The 16,027-nt window shown below is 39.7% G+C and overlaps 1 protein-coding gene across 6 annotated transcripts in view; it reads right to left on the reverse strand.

Annotated features, from left to right (window-relative positions):
• The window catches only part of grm8a (glutamate receptor, metabotropic 8a), a 340,837-nt gene that overhangs the window by 166,823 nt on the left and 157,987 nt on the right, over positions 1–16,027 (reverse strand). For all 6 annotated transcript variants that reach the window (XM_069519989.1, XM_069519987.1, XM_069519988.1 and 3 more), the window contains one exon: positions 15,191–15,394. In XM_069519989.1, coding sequence (XP_069376090.1) covers positions 15,191–15,394 — 204 coding nt within the window. The remainder of the gene's footprint in view (positions 1–15,190; positions 15,395–16,027) is intronic.

The raw sequence follows: 16,027 nt of genomic DNA on the forward strand, positions 1-16,027 counted from the left end.
GCTCAATGCAAACTTTATATCCTCCTCCCTCTTACTCGCCTTCTTTTATGTAGCGATACAATCAAATCACTGCATCTGGCGTAGCATAAAGAAAATCCAATTACAGTGTACATGTGAAGAAAGAAGCGCATTGTGGGAATTCTACCTGTGCACTATAAGTCACTGATATGGTGGGGTGATACTGAGGATATATATATAAAAACTGCTACCAGTTAGAGGCAAATGTTAAAGCAGCAGAGTGTGAAACAGTGTGAGGATGAAGATTAGAAATTGACTAAGAGAGTGAAATAGGATGAACGGCTAATAACTACTTGACACAGCAGAGACGGACGAAGAACGAAACCACTTCTGCGAGGGAGAGGGAATATTAACAGAAAGCAAGTTACAGAAATAAAGAGAGTGAGATAAAAACAAACAAGTCATTGAAAGAAAAGAGGTCAGAGTAAATAAGAATGACAGAAAAGTGATTGAGAGGAAACAAGAGAATTACGAGCGAGAGAAATGTGATGGTTCTCTCACTGTGACCACAAGTGATTAAACACATTAATGTATTGAGTGGAAGTGAGAGAATAAGCAAGATGGAGTACGAGTCTCATTGAGAGAGATAAAGACGGATGAAGGAAGACTCAATTGATATGAGATAAAATGAGTTGTCTCAATGTCTCATTGTTAGCAAGTTATGAATGAGATTTGTCTCTCTGAGAGCAAATGCATGTCTGAACCTAATTAATTTCCAAAACAAATCTAATTCATAGACATAATTTATAAAAACTATTAAACTATTAAAATTACGAGACTTTAACAACCGTTCAATATAGAATTTTGCCTTGTTCTGTCTTTTAAATAATCCTTTACCTAAAAAAATGTTGCAGTTAGTTTTTTTTCACACATTTTCTATGGGATAAATATCACACTTTATTCAACAATTGAAGAAAAACCTTTGAAAAGTTGCATCTCTCCATTTGAAAGCTTGAAATCCACTTGAAACAAGTTTTTGCATGATTTAAACCAAACATTTCTAATCTTTGCAAACTTTATTTATTTATTCATTTTTTTTATTTTTCAATTTAGCACCTTTTCTTCCACTGCATCTGTTTGCACCAGTTTGTTTCCCAGGTTTCAAATCTTTGAAACCAAAGCCTTTTTTTCATTTCTGGAACATGGCATCACATCCAATAGTTCCACAGTGGAAGATGTTTAATTGGCATTATTTTCACAGACTTCTCTACATTTCAAAATCCATTACTTCAAAAAGAATGTATATCATGCTAAATCTGAATATTTGGGTTGTGTATCAATGTGCTTGCTAGGGAACACACTGCTCATAAACCTAATTAGTGAGCTTGCTGTGCATTAAACACACAGAATGGGGTCATTGACGTCTTCACACAATACACTCTAGCAACCATGCAGTTACCCCTAGCAACCAATGTAAGCTAACTGACTCATATACCTCAACAAACACTGAGGTATTACCATGCAACCACCGATTCATCAAAGCAACCCTCAAAAACGATAAGACCCCCCCTAAGACACCCTGGCAACTAACTGGCCTAGTTACACCCTAACAAGTAACCTGAAAAACACCCAATAATAGCCTTGTCCTTCCCAATTCAAGAGATTCAGACAACTTTGCTGATCCCAAGGTTATTCATTTGCAGCTTAGCCTGTTCACAATAACAACATCCAATATGATATGTGTCAAAGCATGATTCTCCCAGAGGGATCATAACATGCTTGACTTCAATGATCTTGGAGCAGAACTCAACAATGAGGAGTCCGAAATAAGGTGGTCGGGTCTATGAAGGATTTGTCCACTTGCGTCAGCAGCTTGTTGGAATTAGGAGTTAGCGAAATTAGTCACAGGAAACATTCAAGGCCATGAGACTGAAAACTACAACCAACAAAGTTTCAGTTTCATGTCATCATTTTTTTCTTTTTACTCTGACCAAAGTAAGTATTTTCTTTTGCTGCTTTGGCTGTCTTCATCTTTTTTCTGTCCTTCCATTAACCACATTCATTGACTCAATCTGCTAATTTGCTCTTTTTCCCTACCCAACACCTCGTTCCCCTAAATTTCCATCAAATCAACATAGGTTGGAAAAAAAAAAAAAAAGATCACATCAGAGATTGTAAACTGTAGGCTTCACCAAAAGGACCTGATCCACATGTATAAGGTTTATTTCTCACCCAGTCCTCATCTTGCCATCTTTCCCTCAGATCTCTACTGACTGACATTCCTCTAATATTCTTCCTGTGCTCCCATAGAGCTTTTCAGAAAGCAGTGACTTAACCAGATGTATAGAGCAGAGACATATACTTCAAATTATGCAGCGCAAAAAAGCAGACAGTTTGCTCTGAAATCAAATGTTGTTACCTTGAGTAAAAAATGATGATCGTGGTGCTTGCATCATTTTCTGGAAATTTCTTAGTAAGATGGATAAAGACGGCAGACTTTTTGAAAAAGAGGTGCTGCAATTACCCCAAACACACATACAATGGGCTTGACAGGTGCTGGCATTATCTCGCCGATGCAGGGTGAAGACAGGTTGCTGACAACCACTCATCAGTTAATAATTCATGTTTTGGTTGAAAAGGTGCATTTGGTTTTTACTTTGTTTATGCAGCAAAAGATTCACAACTGAAAAACTGAGGACATATGTGACATAGTGGCATCACTTTCCGGCGGCTGTCACATACCCTTATGAATCTATGAAATTAACTAATATTGTTTTTTTGTAAAGCACTTTGTTACTTGTATTGAAAAGTGCTTTACAAATTAAATCAATATTATCATGCAGAATAAAAATGTCCATTTTAAGAACATTAAAACACAGTTAAACTGCTCGTCTTAGTCAAAAGCAGAGACGTGGAAAAAACACCTGTGAATGTGTAAATGGGCTCTGGCTGTCCTGTGAGGCATGACTGTCGGAGCAGTGACATATATTCATGTAGATTTTCACAACTTTTGCTTTAGTTGGCATGACCTTGAAGATTTACCTGTTGCCCTGGCAACACATCCCTACCTCATTCTGTAGTGATACCTGTTATGTTCATTGATACAAAGCGAGATGTCGCACTGCAGAAATGTTTAGCTTACATGTTACATGGATTATTCTCCAATAGTTCCCTTTCACCTAAATCTTACACACTGGACCTTTAATGTTTCATACTTAAGTATATATTTTAAGTACATTTCCGAATACTGTTTTTGTTCAAAAACAATAAACCAACAGAACCAACATCGTCTCACCCTGGAAAATGCATATTCTGCTCAGACAAAGTAAGATTTCTTCTCCGTTTCATCCGCATTAATTTTGCATAACCCAGAGCAAGCTGACAACCTCCTAAATGACACAGAAAACACCAAAGAGGCCAGAGGGCAAAAGCATGTTAACATAACACCAAAGCCTCAGAGCTTGAGGTTCCTATTTGGGGAAATTTGGGCTGTTAAAGCGTGGCAAGAATGGTTAATACCTCCAATTGAAGCCATGGGGAGGGTGTGTGTGGTTGTAAGCGTCCCTTAAGTGCAGGCAAACATTTTATTAACTTGTTTTAACTCTCCAGGTTTTCTCTAAGCAGGAGAAAAGAGGCAACGCTGCAGCACAGGCTCTGCTGAAGTGTCCTCGAGCAACTTACTTTTCCTCTGCCTGCGGGAGGCGCCACTCGTTCCCTTTGGGGATCAACAACAGAATATCACAAGAAAACTACAACTCTCACAACTTCCTTCAAGATTTGCTATTCAAGCTCACAGGTCACGACCTTACGCTTCAATAATGGAACAGGTATCTACTAATGAATGAATACATTAGGCTGGAATCGACAGAGACAAACTTGAAGAGGAGGTATACGGGTGAAATCCGAGTGAAACAGTAAGATTGGCACAAGAAAGTAGATGAACGATGGATTCGCTTTGCAGCTAAGTTCAAACGCATTCAATGTCAGTCACACCCATTCAATCAAAGTCACCCAGGAGAGGGATGAGTAGGAGAAAAGACGAAACAGGAGGAATATGATGATAACAGCAATCAAGAAAGCAGAGGCGCTTCAAACCTCAGCAACCTTAAAAGGCTCGGTGACGAAGAAGAGAAAAGGTGAAAAATGACGGAGGAAAGGTGATTAACAGAGGACGATAGGAAGAAAAGAGGAGAGTGAGTGAGGTAAAGAGGGAAAATCGGGACGAACGAGACAGAATATGTGTGAATCAGGGCTGTGCCACTTATCTCGGAGTTGGTCATATTGATCGCTAATAGCTCAATTTCCAAAATGCCATTTATTTCCCCCTTCATTAGATTGTTATTACCATGGATATTACATTTAATTTACCCGGCTACAGTTTCATGTCTGAATTTTTTCCGTGTGTAACCAACATTTGCGACACTGACAAGGCTCACACCTGCACAACTCTGCACTAGTAGTTGCAGTGTAGCTGAAACAGAGCGGAGAAGATCACAGCCAGACAGACCGAACATGTTGGCGTCTGAGTCTTCTTCGTGCTTTTTTGTTCTCGTTGTTGTAAAAACAACTTTTGACCCCAACTCCAAGCAATTGGACAGTAAGTAAGTAGACCCAGAGAGCGCTGTGAGCCTCAAACAGCTGTTTGGACGTGTATTGCTCAGCACATAGAGGCCCGCGACTGTGGGAGAATATTAATTAGCATGGGCCTTAAAACCTCCACGGCAAACAGAGATAGACACAGGCAGATGGAAGAGGAGTATATGAATAGCCTGAGACTGCTCTGTGTTGGTGGAACTACAGATGCAGCGAGACAAGAGAAACAGAAGAAGCAGGAGGGTTGTTAAAAAAAAAAAAAAAGGCCTGAGGCTCCGCTGGTTCTCTTCAGAAACAACAAGGATGAATAGCAAGTCTTCATACCAGAGACAAAGTGTTTGTGACGGGGAGATGCAAAAAACTACACCACAGCAAGCATGAATAAAACATGTGGCTGAGAGGGTGTGTGTGTCATAGTCGTCCTGTGGGTACAAATTCTGGACTAACCACCAGTTAATTGAGGACAAAAGCTGTGTCCCTTAGTGGGAATAAGTAGATTTTTTGGTAGGTGGTTAAAGTTAGGGTTAGGGAATAAACCAACTGATGTATACCGTGGCCCTGGAGTGCCAAACACAACTAGAAACCCCAAAATACAACAGCAGAACAGATAGTAGAGCAACAGATCACAAAACACAATGGTATTACCCCCTTATGGAACAGATGGGTACCTACTAGTGACAAGGCTTTTTACTGATCGGACAAACACGCTGTCCATCTTTTGAAGGAACTCTAAAAAAAACTTGTTCTGTCATTTGCCATATTCCTTTTGTTTTACCATTGTGTCATTTGTTGTTATTTTCTAATTTGCAGTCATGTTTTCTCATTCACTATCATACTTTCTTATTCTAAGTCCTATTTTCTAATTTGCCACTGTGTTTTCTCATTACTGTTCGGTGTTGGTTTTTCACTTGCTGTTGTGTTTTGTAATTTGTGTTTTCTCATTTTCCGTGATGATTTGCACTTCGGGGGCCACTATAGCAACTTGTGTTTTTGCCAACAGGCTCCCATCTGTGTATCTATAGCACTAATAGGGGAGAAGGGACAGAAAAAGGCAAAAATGGACAGTGAAACAAATCCAAAAGGAGAATTAGAAACAGAAGTGATAATCTACAGCCACGTTATCTCTTACACAGTGTTCTCCAGTGAAAGAGAGGACTCAAAACTGAACAGCTGGGTCTTATTTCTGCACTCTTTTCTCCTCCATTGTGAATTTCTAGACTATTTGCTTTCTTTCCAAGCTTCATTCTGTAAAATAACTTCACAGCCAATCCTGCCTACTTCCACAACAGCTGTTCCTCCTTCCTCCCCACATTCTGTCTCTCCGCCCCCCCCTTCTCAAGTTTTACCTCCTGGCCTCGCCTCACCCTACTTTCTCCCTTCCTCTCCTCTATTTTCCAAAGCACTTTGTCTATCCATCCCCTCCTTCTAAGATCCTCACCTCTCCTCTCAGCAGCTCTGCTGTCACATTGCCTTGTCAGAGCAGAAAAACAGAACAAGTGATGAGTGCAGACAATCGAACAGGCAAAAGAAGCAATATGTGTTTTAAGAGGCTTTGATCTAAATGGACCTGTGTGAATAAGATCAAAATGCGTTGGTTAAATAATGCAAGTGAGATAACGGTAGAGAGTCCCTAAAAAAAGAACTTCTGTTGAGAGAAAAGATAAAAATAAAAATAAAGGGTATTCGGTAAAAAGACAATGAAAAAAACAACTTATTTGGACCCACACATACATACGCATGAGGCAGCTTTGTACAGTAATATGCAGTAATTACACAAAACTAATTCAAAAGACTCGCTTTTTGCATCGCAATGTGCGTTCAATGCAGTCTTGGAGAAAATGGGAAAAAGAGGAGAGGATTAAAAAGAAAGACAAAGGTGATAAAAACCGAGGGAGAGTTCCGACTATTAGGTTGATCAAAAGAGACAAAACAGCCTGAACAGGGGAAAAGAATACAATTCAGAGGGAATGAGAACAAGGAAGGGGAGAAATAAACAAAAGGAGAAACAAGGAGTCACATTACCAAACAAAGTAAAAGAGAGAGGACTGATAATAATGGTGGCACACTGGTCTCAGTTTTATGCAGAAGCCTGTGAGATAGAGTCCAATATGACACCTTAAAGTTACTGCATATAAAAGTATTTTTACTGTATATGGAGGGTGCAATGTGCATGCATCTGAAATGTCCAAATTGTTTTCTGGCTTTTTGAACTCTCGATCGATTGGCCTTTGAAAAGCATTACAAATATCTTGCACATATGCACACACAAACACACATATGCACACACAAACACACATATGCACACACAAACACACATATGCACACACACATACACACAAAAACACATATAGTAGGAGCAGGAGCAGCAGCAGCTATGTAAATCAATACATCTATATGCTCACGCTCCTCATTATTCATCCATCACTACCAAGCCCTTCGCCACTATTCCAATTGTTTCTGCATCCATCGCAGACAGGATGATGCAACAACGCATCAGAATTAACAAATGCAGGTGCGTGTGTGTGTGTTTACCTGCACAATGCTGCGTCTGTCAGAAGATTAGTTGTGTTTGTATTTTTTCTGTCTCTACAGTTGACAGACTCACATTGTTTCTGGTTAAATCTAATCTGTCAGCAACACATGCCTGACAGAAATAAAAAAAACATACAATATACCGTATGGTGTCAGAAAATATAAATGAAGATGCACAGATGTGAGATTCATATGAATATGCAATTACAAACAATCATCTCCATCTCTCATTTCCTCGAATTCTATTACACTCCAGTCCGGGTTGCTTTCGTGTGGAAATCTGTATTATATCTGTCTCTTCTTATTGTTTCCTTATCTAAAATAACATTCAGCCAATGATCCTGTGGCTGATTTATGGATAATCTCCATCTTGTCCTATGTTCTAAAAAAATACTCATGGGAGTAATTGTTTGGAGGGATAGTTTGACATTTATCACTCATTTGCTTTCTTGGCAAGAGTAAGATAAAAAGATCAATGTAACTCTCATCGCTGACCATTAAGTATGAAACTCGAGCCAGGACACAACTAGCTTAGCTTAGCATAAACACTGGGAAATGAGGGAAGAGCAAGCTTGACTTTCTCCAAAATTGAAAAAAAAAAGCTTTTACGTTTCTCTTTATGTACAAATAAATATATACACTGTACTTTTCCTACCTACTTTTTGTCTTTCTCTAAAGACATTATAATGGAGCTGGCAAGAAAGCATATTCTGCAATCAGCAGCATTTTCTGGACCTGTTTGACTATTTCACACTCAAACACCCCTCTTTCTACACGAAGGATGGTCGCACCGACAAAATATTAAGTGATCGTACGGAACGACTTGAAAGAAACAAAATGCTGGCAGGTGACGTCAGCCATTATCGTGCAACATTTATAAAACGACAATAAGATACATTTTAAAATGTTTATAACACAACAAATTGCACCTTCAATTTCCAACATATTCCACTTAGTTTATTGGAAATTACAAATGGCAGTCAAAAAACTTTTTTAAAATGTCCTGTTCTTTTTAATGTTGCCCTGACCCAGAAAGATTTAGCATCACTGAGCATCACTGAGTTATCTGTCTCCTGCACTAGGAGAGCATATTCACGTTGGGATGGACCCAACGTGAATATGCTCTCCTGAGTCTTTCTATTTAATGCCAAACACTAAAATATAAAATATATCCATCTCATGGTTTCCTTGCTTCTCAGGGTCATCGTGCTCTTGTGAGGTCTGATATGTATCCTTTCTGCTTCACCATTTCTTCTTTCTTTTGAAAAGTCATTTGACTCTGCTCATCATGAAGTATCACGTTGCACATCTTTTTTACTTTCAGCATGAACCGAGTTACTCTTCCTTTCTCTGGCTTTGACAAATGGATCGACTTTATGGATTATACTTTCTTCTAATAAAGTTTCCTTCCAGCCAGTTCTGTTTTGGCTATAGGATAAGTTTTTATCTCTGCCCCCACACACCGTTTCTTCCACTTTCTCTGTCTTTCCTACAAACAAGCTCTCTCCAAAGTCATAATGGCCGTGGAGAGTGTTTCCCTAGCCTGCCGTTTATCTTTTTCTTCAACCATTTCCTCCGATTCTCTCACCCTTCCCTTCTTTATACCTTCATCCCTCCATCTCCCTCAAAGGTCATTATACCCAGATTGGCTCCCTGCTCCCATAACCCTGCGTCTCTTTTGCTCCCCCTTAGATCATTAATGTCCGGTCAAGTTCATCTTCTCCGAGGGGCGTCCACCCTCTTCCTCTCATGTGAGCTCCATCACCACCACCCCCGGCATGTTCGTCCTCCCTTCTCCTTCTGTCATCACCGCAATCCCTCCCTTTTCTTCTCTTTCTCCCTAAGGTTGTTCAGCCAGGTATAGAGTTCATCATCTCAAAGTCAAGCCCCTCTAATTAGTGCAAGTCTGTTCCCATGGTGATGTCCATCTTGTCCACTGGCAGGAGGTAAAAGCTGGCAGCCATGAGATGACAATGAGAGTTTTGTCTTGCATGACAAACACAAATACACACTTACCATTGCAATTAAGCCGCTGTCACCACATTTCTTATTTCTCTCATTTTAATATGTAATAGGACTAAACTGCTCATTCGATGTTAATGAATGTGGACACATCAAGATATGCAAAATTTTAACTCACTGTGTCTTCTTTCTCTAATGGAAAAGTCAAAGTAAAGAATGAACAAACAATCAAATTAATTAAAGTGGTCACTATCTAATCCTGCACTCCCCCCCTCAGGTGTTTAAAGAACTATGGGTGTGCTGGTTGTAACTGTGTTAAAATGTTACTCTTAAAATAAGGTGGTGCAGAGATGGCAGCACGTGCAAAAACCAGAGAATGCATGTAAAGTAAGACGTCATTGCAGATCCCAACAAATAGTTTTGATCGCCTCCTGGTGGCTGCCTGCTGTTGCTTGTGAAACGCCATGATTGACAGCTGAGACTGGCTCGTGATTGGATGAACGCAGGAATCAACAGGACTTCAATATTTTGGCTTTTGCCACGATCGCTACTGGCTCTTGATGCACAAGATAACAGCTTATATACAGTCTATGGCCCAGACACTGAGTTTCTCTCCATGACACAGCCACAAAATGTTAGAAAATAAACTCTACTCATGATTTGTTTTTTGGAATAAAGAAACAATCAATGGGGATTGGCATTTTCTTTTTCAATTGTAAAAAAACTAATTTGTTCAAAATGTGGGATTAATGACAAAAAAAAGACAGTGACGTCTGTAGCTAGACCTTGAAAGAAAGTAATTTTCTCACGAATTAATAATCTAAACCTGACACCTCAGCTCAGTCTGAAATTGATGAGTCTGTATCTTTAGGGGAAAGAAGTGATGGGAGAGATGAGAAGAGCAACCAAGAGTGTGACAGAAAGCTAAGTGGGGGGGGAGAAAGAGACAGGTGGTGAAAGGCAAACAACAGAAAAAGTGAGGCAGAAAATCAAGGAGACAAGTGAACGACAGAAGAATGACGGAGAAAGAAAGGAGGAGAAAAAGGACGGGGCGGCAACAAGACAGAGAAAGAGAGATGGAGCGAGAAACATTGGCAAAGTGTACATTTGAAAAGCCAGGGGAGGATCTGGATCTGTCGTATGGCACAGATCCGCTCGGAGTTGGGGAGGACACCGAAAATTCTAATAGTAATCAACGACACACACACACACACACACACACACACACACACACACACACACACACACACACACACAGAGTTAATCAAGCAGCTGATTCTACAGATAGTTCATGTGGTTTGATTGCTGATTGCTCTGCAGACTGCAACACCTCCTCTTCAGTGACAACCCAACATGGACAGTTCAGACTTCTGCACAGATTGGAATCAAACCAGTGTACAATGTTGTCACATTTATAATGTGAATAAACAAAAGGTAATTTCGACGACACACACATTTGAAATAAGTGAGAGTCAAGATGTGGTAAACAGGCCTCTCTTTCCAAGCACCTCAGAGAACCTATAATGGCCTCCGTCTAATGTGAGAACAGTGCTCTCTCTGTGTTTTGTTTGTCCATTCTAGGCCACTGTAGAAACATGGATATGTGATAAGACAAAACAATACAATAGGACGTCTGCTTTGGAGAATGCGGTCGACGCGGCCTATGAAAGCCGGATAGCGAAGATATCGTTACCGGGATAAAAACGTTCTGGTCTCTGGAAGATTCCCGTGATTTGTGCTTGTCCTGCCCTTACCACTGTCGCCTAGCAACAGAGCTGATGTTAACCATGAGAAACTTTTTTTTAGCATGTCTACCATTAGCTGTTCGGTTCAGTTGAAGCAGTTGAGGTTGCTTATCGTTTTGGTCTCATCACTTGTCGCTGCCATTATCTCTTTTCAGAACCATCATCACCAAAGAACAATAATCGGGGAATAGGCCTGAGGAGGATCCACCTGTCGGGGCCTTCGTTGCTGCAGGGCTGAAATGAGCCTGTTAATTGGAACATCTTAGTCACATCGCTGTGACGTAATCTTCAAATGCAGCCTTATGATTCTTATTTAGGTGATTACATACTGGTGAAAACATATTTGAATTAATATTACAATTCCGCTTCTGCCTATAGAATCCACCATAATCCTCCACATTGGCCCTTTGACTTCCGCTTTAGCTGCAGATTCCACATCGTGTAATAACGTCGCTCGATATCTATGTGTTTGTGTAGCAGTAGTATAAGTTATTCTGTCTGAATGAGCCAATAAACTTACCAACAAATGAAAGCTGGACATTGTGTCACTGCTGCTCCAGGGTTCGTTTCCTTATTGTTTCTCTTACTTGCTCTGCACTGCACCAACCTGTGTGTGTGTGTGTGTGTGTGTGTGTGTGTGTGTGTGTGTGTGTGTGTGTGTGTGTGTGTGTGTGTGTGTGTGTGTGTGTGTGTGAGTGTGTGTGTACGCAGTGTTTCTGGGGTGAATCCTGTATGTTGTTTTCAAGGTAAGCTATAATTTTGAATATTTGCTGCATATGAAGATGAATTATTTCAATTTCGCAAACAATGGAAATGTAGTAAAATAACTATAAATATTTATATATGACTTTTAAAGCAGCCATTGTTTGTATACATTATTTAATGCAAAATGATACAAGTGCAGGGGTATTATACTGTCAAATTTTATTATTATTATATTATTATTTTACAATTGTTGGAGCTAATACTTCCTTAATTGATTTACCAACGAGCTAACGACCAAAGGAAGTCTCAGAGACAAGCATCTTATTTGAGGAGACGTTCACCTCAAGGTCTAGCAGGAGGACACGTCCTAATCGACTCCTTCTCCCTCACATTGTCTCCCCCTCTTGCTTTTTTCCAACTACCTTTTCTCTTCTGACACTTCTGCCTGTTAGGCTTCACTTTGTAAATCGAGGACGGCTCAATACAGATCCAACAGGGGAACAATCACTGGCCCAACAATTTGAAATTATCCCTCTCCCCTCTCACTCTGCCTTGTTGTCTCATGCCGCCGCTGGAGAGGTGAATTGGTATGGATCCAGAGAGCGAGCGGAGAGAAAGAGAATCCATGTTCCTGCAACTTTAACTCATTCTCTCGCCCTCCATCCATTTGTGTGCCACAAACACAAATAGAGATAAAGCTACACAACATGTTCACCCCCTTTTCTTCTTCTGGGATATCAAGGTCAACACATCAATGATAAAACTACATTTAATTAGAAAACACTACACATAAGCTAGTTTAAAATCTTTAAAACGGTGAACAGCATCATTCTCTCTCCTCTAATACAGCAGAGGTTCTGGCCTCGGAAACACAAGATATTTGATCTACATTTTGATAACTGAAAGATGGCACATAGGTGCCAATAATCTACAAGCTGTTTGATGACACAGCCTAAATTTCCCAGTCCACCTAGGTTCACTTTTACAGTTCACTATAAATCAGCATGTCAAAGCTCTGTAGTGAAAAATGAAAATTATGAGGGTATTAAAGACCCTTTTTTTTTCTGCTGCAAAATGTTGCCCCTCAGCGTGATTTATCATATGTGTTTTATCACTGTGCAAACAAAAGAGCTCAGCAAATAAACATTATATTTTACAGGCAACCATATTGAACTAGAAAAAGAAGACACTGCACAGAAATCAAAGGCAGGCGGGTTGTTCTCTATGGGAAACGTCCCAGGAGGCAACATCTTCGTGACTTCAAAAATGGGGTGAAGTGACGGGTACAGATATTACACTTCTCCCACACACTTCCTTTCTTTCTTCTTTATTGCATGTGGAGTGATGCTTGTTATTCACAGCCGAGTTATTTCAAGGCTTTTATTCCACAAACATCTGGCTTTCTGTCTGTATGTGGCTCACATATCTCATAAGCTGTTCATCTAATCAGCTTCACTTTATATGTGTATTGTTAATGGACCAGGGAAGTTTTTTGTCAAATCTGGTGTGGCTTTCAATATTTATGGAACCAAATCATTTTGATTATTTTGTTTTATTTATTTTACTGGAGACAAAGGTGCTGATCTCCATTATGGCAGTAACTTATCCTCTTCATAGAATCAGCAATTTTAATATCATGCATATAAACCAGGTGGGATGAACCAAAGTTGTTTTACTTCACTCTGCACCATAAACTTTATATAATACTCTGCACAAAACAATAAAAAGCGTGGTATATTGTAGAACTGTTAATAATAGAAGAATTCTGAAGTAGCTGTGGAACATTAACACAGGACAGCCGATTCCAAACAGGAAGGTTTCGGAGGTATATAGGAAAATAATATTTGTCAATGTAATGCAGACAGATAGTATCAAAGTAAAATGGCTGCATATGCTTTACATTGCAATTCAGATTATAACTGTAGATCATTTTTTGTTCTAAGGAAGATGCATCCTCAATAACTCAATTATCTTATCTGGTATTTCATGTTCTGTCAAAATAGTGCTGGGAACTGTTGCAGCACATTTTCTGTTGGGGCAAATTTTAGCAAGCACGAAGGGATTCAGTGATTCATTCGGGTAAATGGTTTCTGACCTTGTGCTTATGGGTTCATTTCTCTACCCTGTAGCCGAGCAATAACAGAGAAACACACCTGAGCACAGACCTCCTGCTGCAGTATTAGAGAGGAATCAGTCCCTGTCTGTGAATTGCTTTTTGACACCTTGCGAACGCAGAGAAAGAGACTGCACAAAGAACAACATTATTTTGCACACATTCCCTCACAGACTCATTCACGCAATTCTAGTCTCACCTCTGAAAATGAAATCAGACAAGCATTTCTGTAATCCCCACAAAATGACTCCCTTTGTGTATTTCTTGCTTTCATACGCTCTAAAGCAACAGGTATTATATATTCCACACAATACCTGACAGAGGAAAACAGAGGAAATGAAAAAGCAGACCGACTAGCAGGTATAAGCACATCATGGGGAAAAGGGGATTAATAAGAGGATATTAACATGAGGTGTCTTATTATTTAGGAGGAAACGAGTAAATGTTTTTATCCACTTGTCAGCAAATATAAACAGATGAGCTGTTGGGGGGGGGCAGTGATCTTCAGTTCATTTTAAAGGTGAAATGCGACATGAGATTTATTGTTTTTGATGAGGATTAGACAAATTAGAAGAGGAGTCAGGATTAGTATTGTTTGAATAGGAGCTGGAAGTGTCAAGTCAGGGTGGATAAACAAACACAGGATTATTGGACAGTGCCTGACAAATGTGTTGACTCGAATATGTTGTCTTCTGCAATAATGGGGCAGGAAATACCCAGAATGCTGACTAGCGTGAGTGTTTTATTATATATCATTATCAAGTAAAAAGCATTCGATTCAACCTCATAGGCCGGACTTGATGCCTAATCCCCATTGAAATGAGTTAAAGACATGTGATATGGTTTGAAAAATGTTTTGCGGAATTATTCCAAAGGTGAAATGCATTAGGGGAAATGTAGTTGGCTTGTTAGCGCTCTTCACCTGCAAAAAAGACTAACTGATGATCTAAATGTTTAATTGACAAAAACAACAACGGCAATAAAAATGAAGATGATTCAGACCCAGAGGACGTTCCTGCTAAATAATATATAATATGATACCAAGGCTCCTTCTGTGAGAGACATGTTTGAGGAGGAGGACGAAGAGGAGGACAAAGAGGAGGACGAAGGCTCGAGGATCGAGGTGACTTTGCAGGATTTGTTGGGGTTTTTTAGAAAATGACAATGATTTTTAATGAAAGCCAAATGTTTAAGCCTTTAATTATATCTTTCTGCCTCAGAGGCTGAAAAATCCCTCAGCTTTTCAGGAGGTTGTTTTCAAACAACACTTATGTTTTAGAATATGTTTTTATTCAGCGCATTAAGTCTTAAAGGGGTAAGGAATTATTTAATTTGTGTATGCGTATAAAAGTGCAGAAAGGCAGAATTACCCTATAAAAGAATCTACAAATCTTACTCTGGTGTTGTTTTCCTTTAGTTCAGTATTAAAACATTTTAAATACAAAAAGATTAATTTCAAAAATTTTTGCATTTCTATGTTGAAAAGCAGCACTTTCATACATCGAGTTTACTTGAACCACAGGTGAAAGAAAAACAGCTACAGAGTGAAATCAATACATTGACGTTAAGTCCAGTGTCTTACCATTGAAGTTCACAGCACGGATGTGGCTGAGCAGCTCTTTGCCGTCGATGTTGTTGGCCATGCGCGGGCAGAGGCCTGGGTAGCCGTAGCAGAGTTCCCGGTGCATGCGGTGCAAAGCGTGGGCCATGGCGTACACGGCGTCCATCACAAACTGAACCTTCCCCTCTTGCTCGTAGCTGGAATCCCGACCCACTTTTTCTAAACCTGAAAGAGGGAAGAAGAAGTAGTTAGACAGGAAGATAGTAGAAAATAAATACAGAGGGCATTCATGCAGTTAAAGCCATTTTTAATAAGTCGGCATCAATTTTGGAAACTCGATCCAGCCATGTTGTAGTACTGTGTGACAAATGCTTCATAAAGAAAGCAATAGCTATAGCAAAAAAAGATAGAAACGTAATATAGAGAGGACGTGAGAAACAATACAAGTCACGACCCGTGAAAGTGGAGGAAAGTAAGAGTTTAACTCAGGGAAAAGTGAAAAAAGGGATGAAAGTCAACAAACGAGTAACAAATAAAAAAAAAGAATTGGGGTCGAGCGAATAAAAACTTCAAGGGGGTATGAAGAGAGAGAAGAAAAGACACGGAGGAAGAACTAAGTGCGAGACAGGATGACCATGGTGACAGGTAGCCTGACAATGACAAATAACTCCGCTCAATCCCTTCTCACCCTGGTAGCAAAGTTAGCGGGGAAAGAACAACATGTTCCTCCTTTACATCTTCTGAGGCACTGATAATGGTGTTTCCTTGTATGAGGGGAAGGTAAGAAATCATTCAGAGCCGACAAAAGAGACTTTGTCCTCATTTTAACTTGTGTCAAAGTCTGTGTAGAGGACAATT

Source organism: Paralichthys olivaceus, chromosome 23 (genome assembly GCF_024713975.1).
Source record: "Paralichthys olivaceus isolate ysfri-2021 chromosome 23, ASM2471397v2, whole genome shotgun sequence".
Taxonomy (NCBI): Eukaryota; Metazoa; Chordata; class Actinopteri; order Pleuronectiformes; family Paralichthyidae; genus Paralichthys; species Paralichthys olivaceus.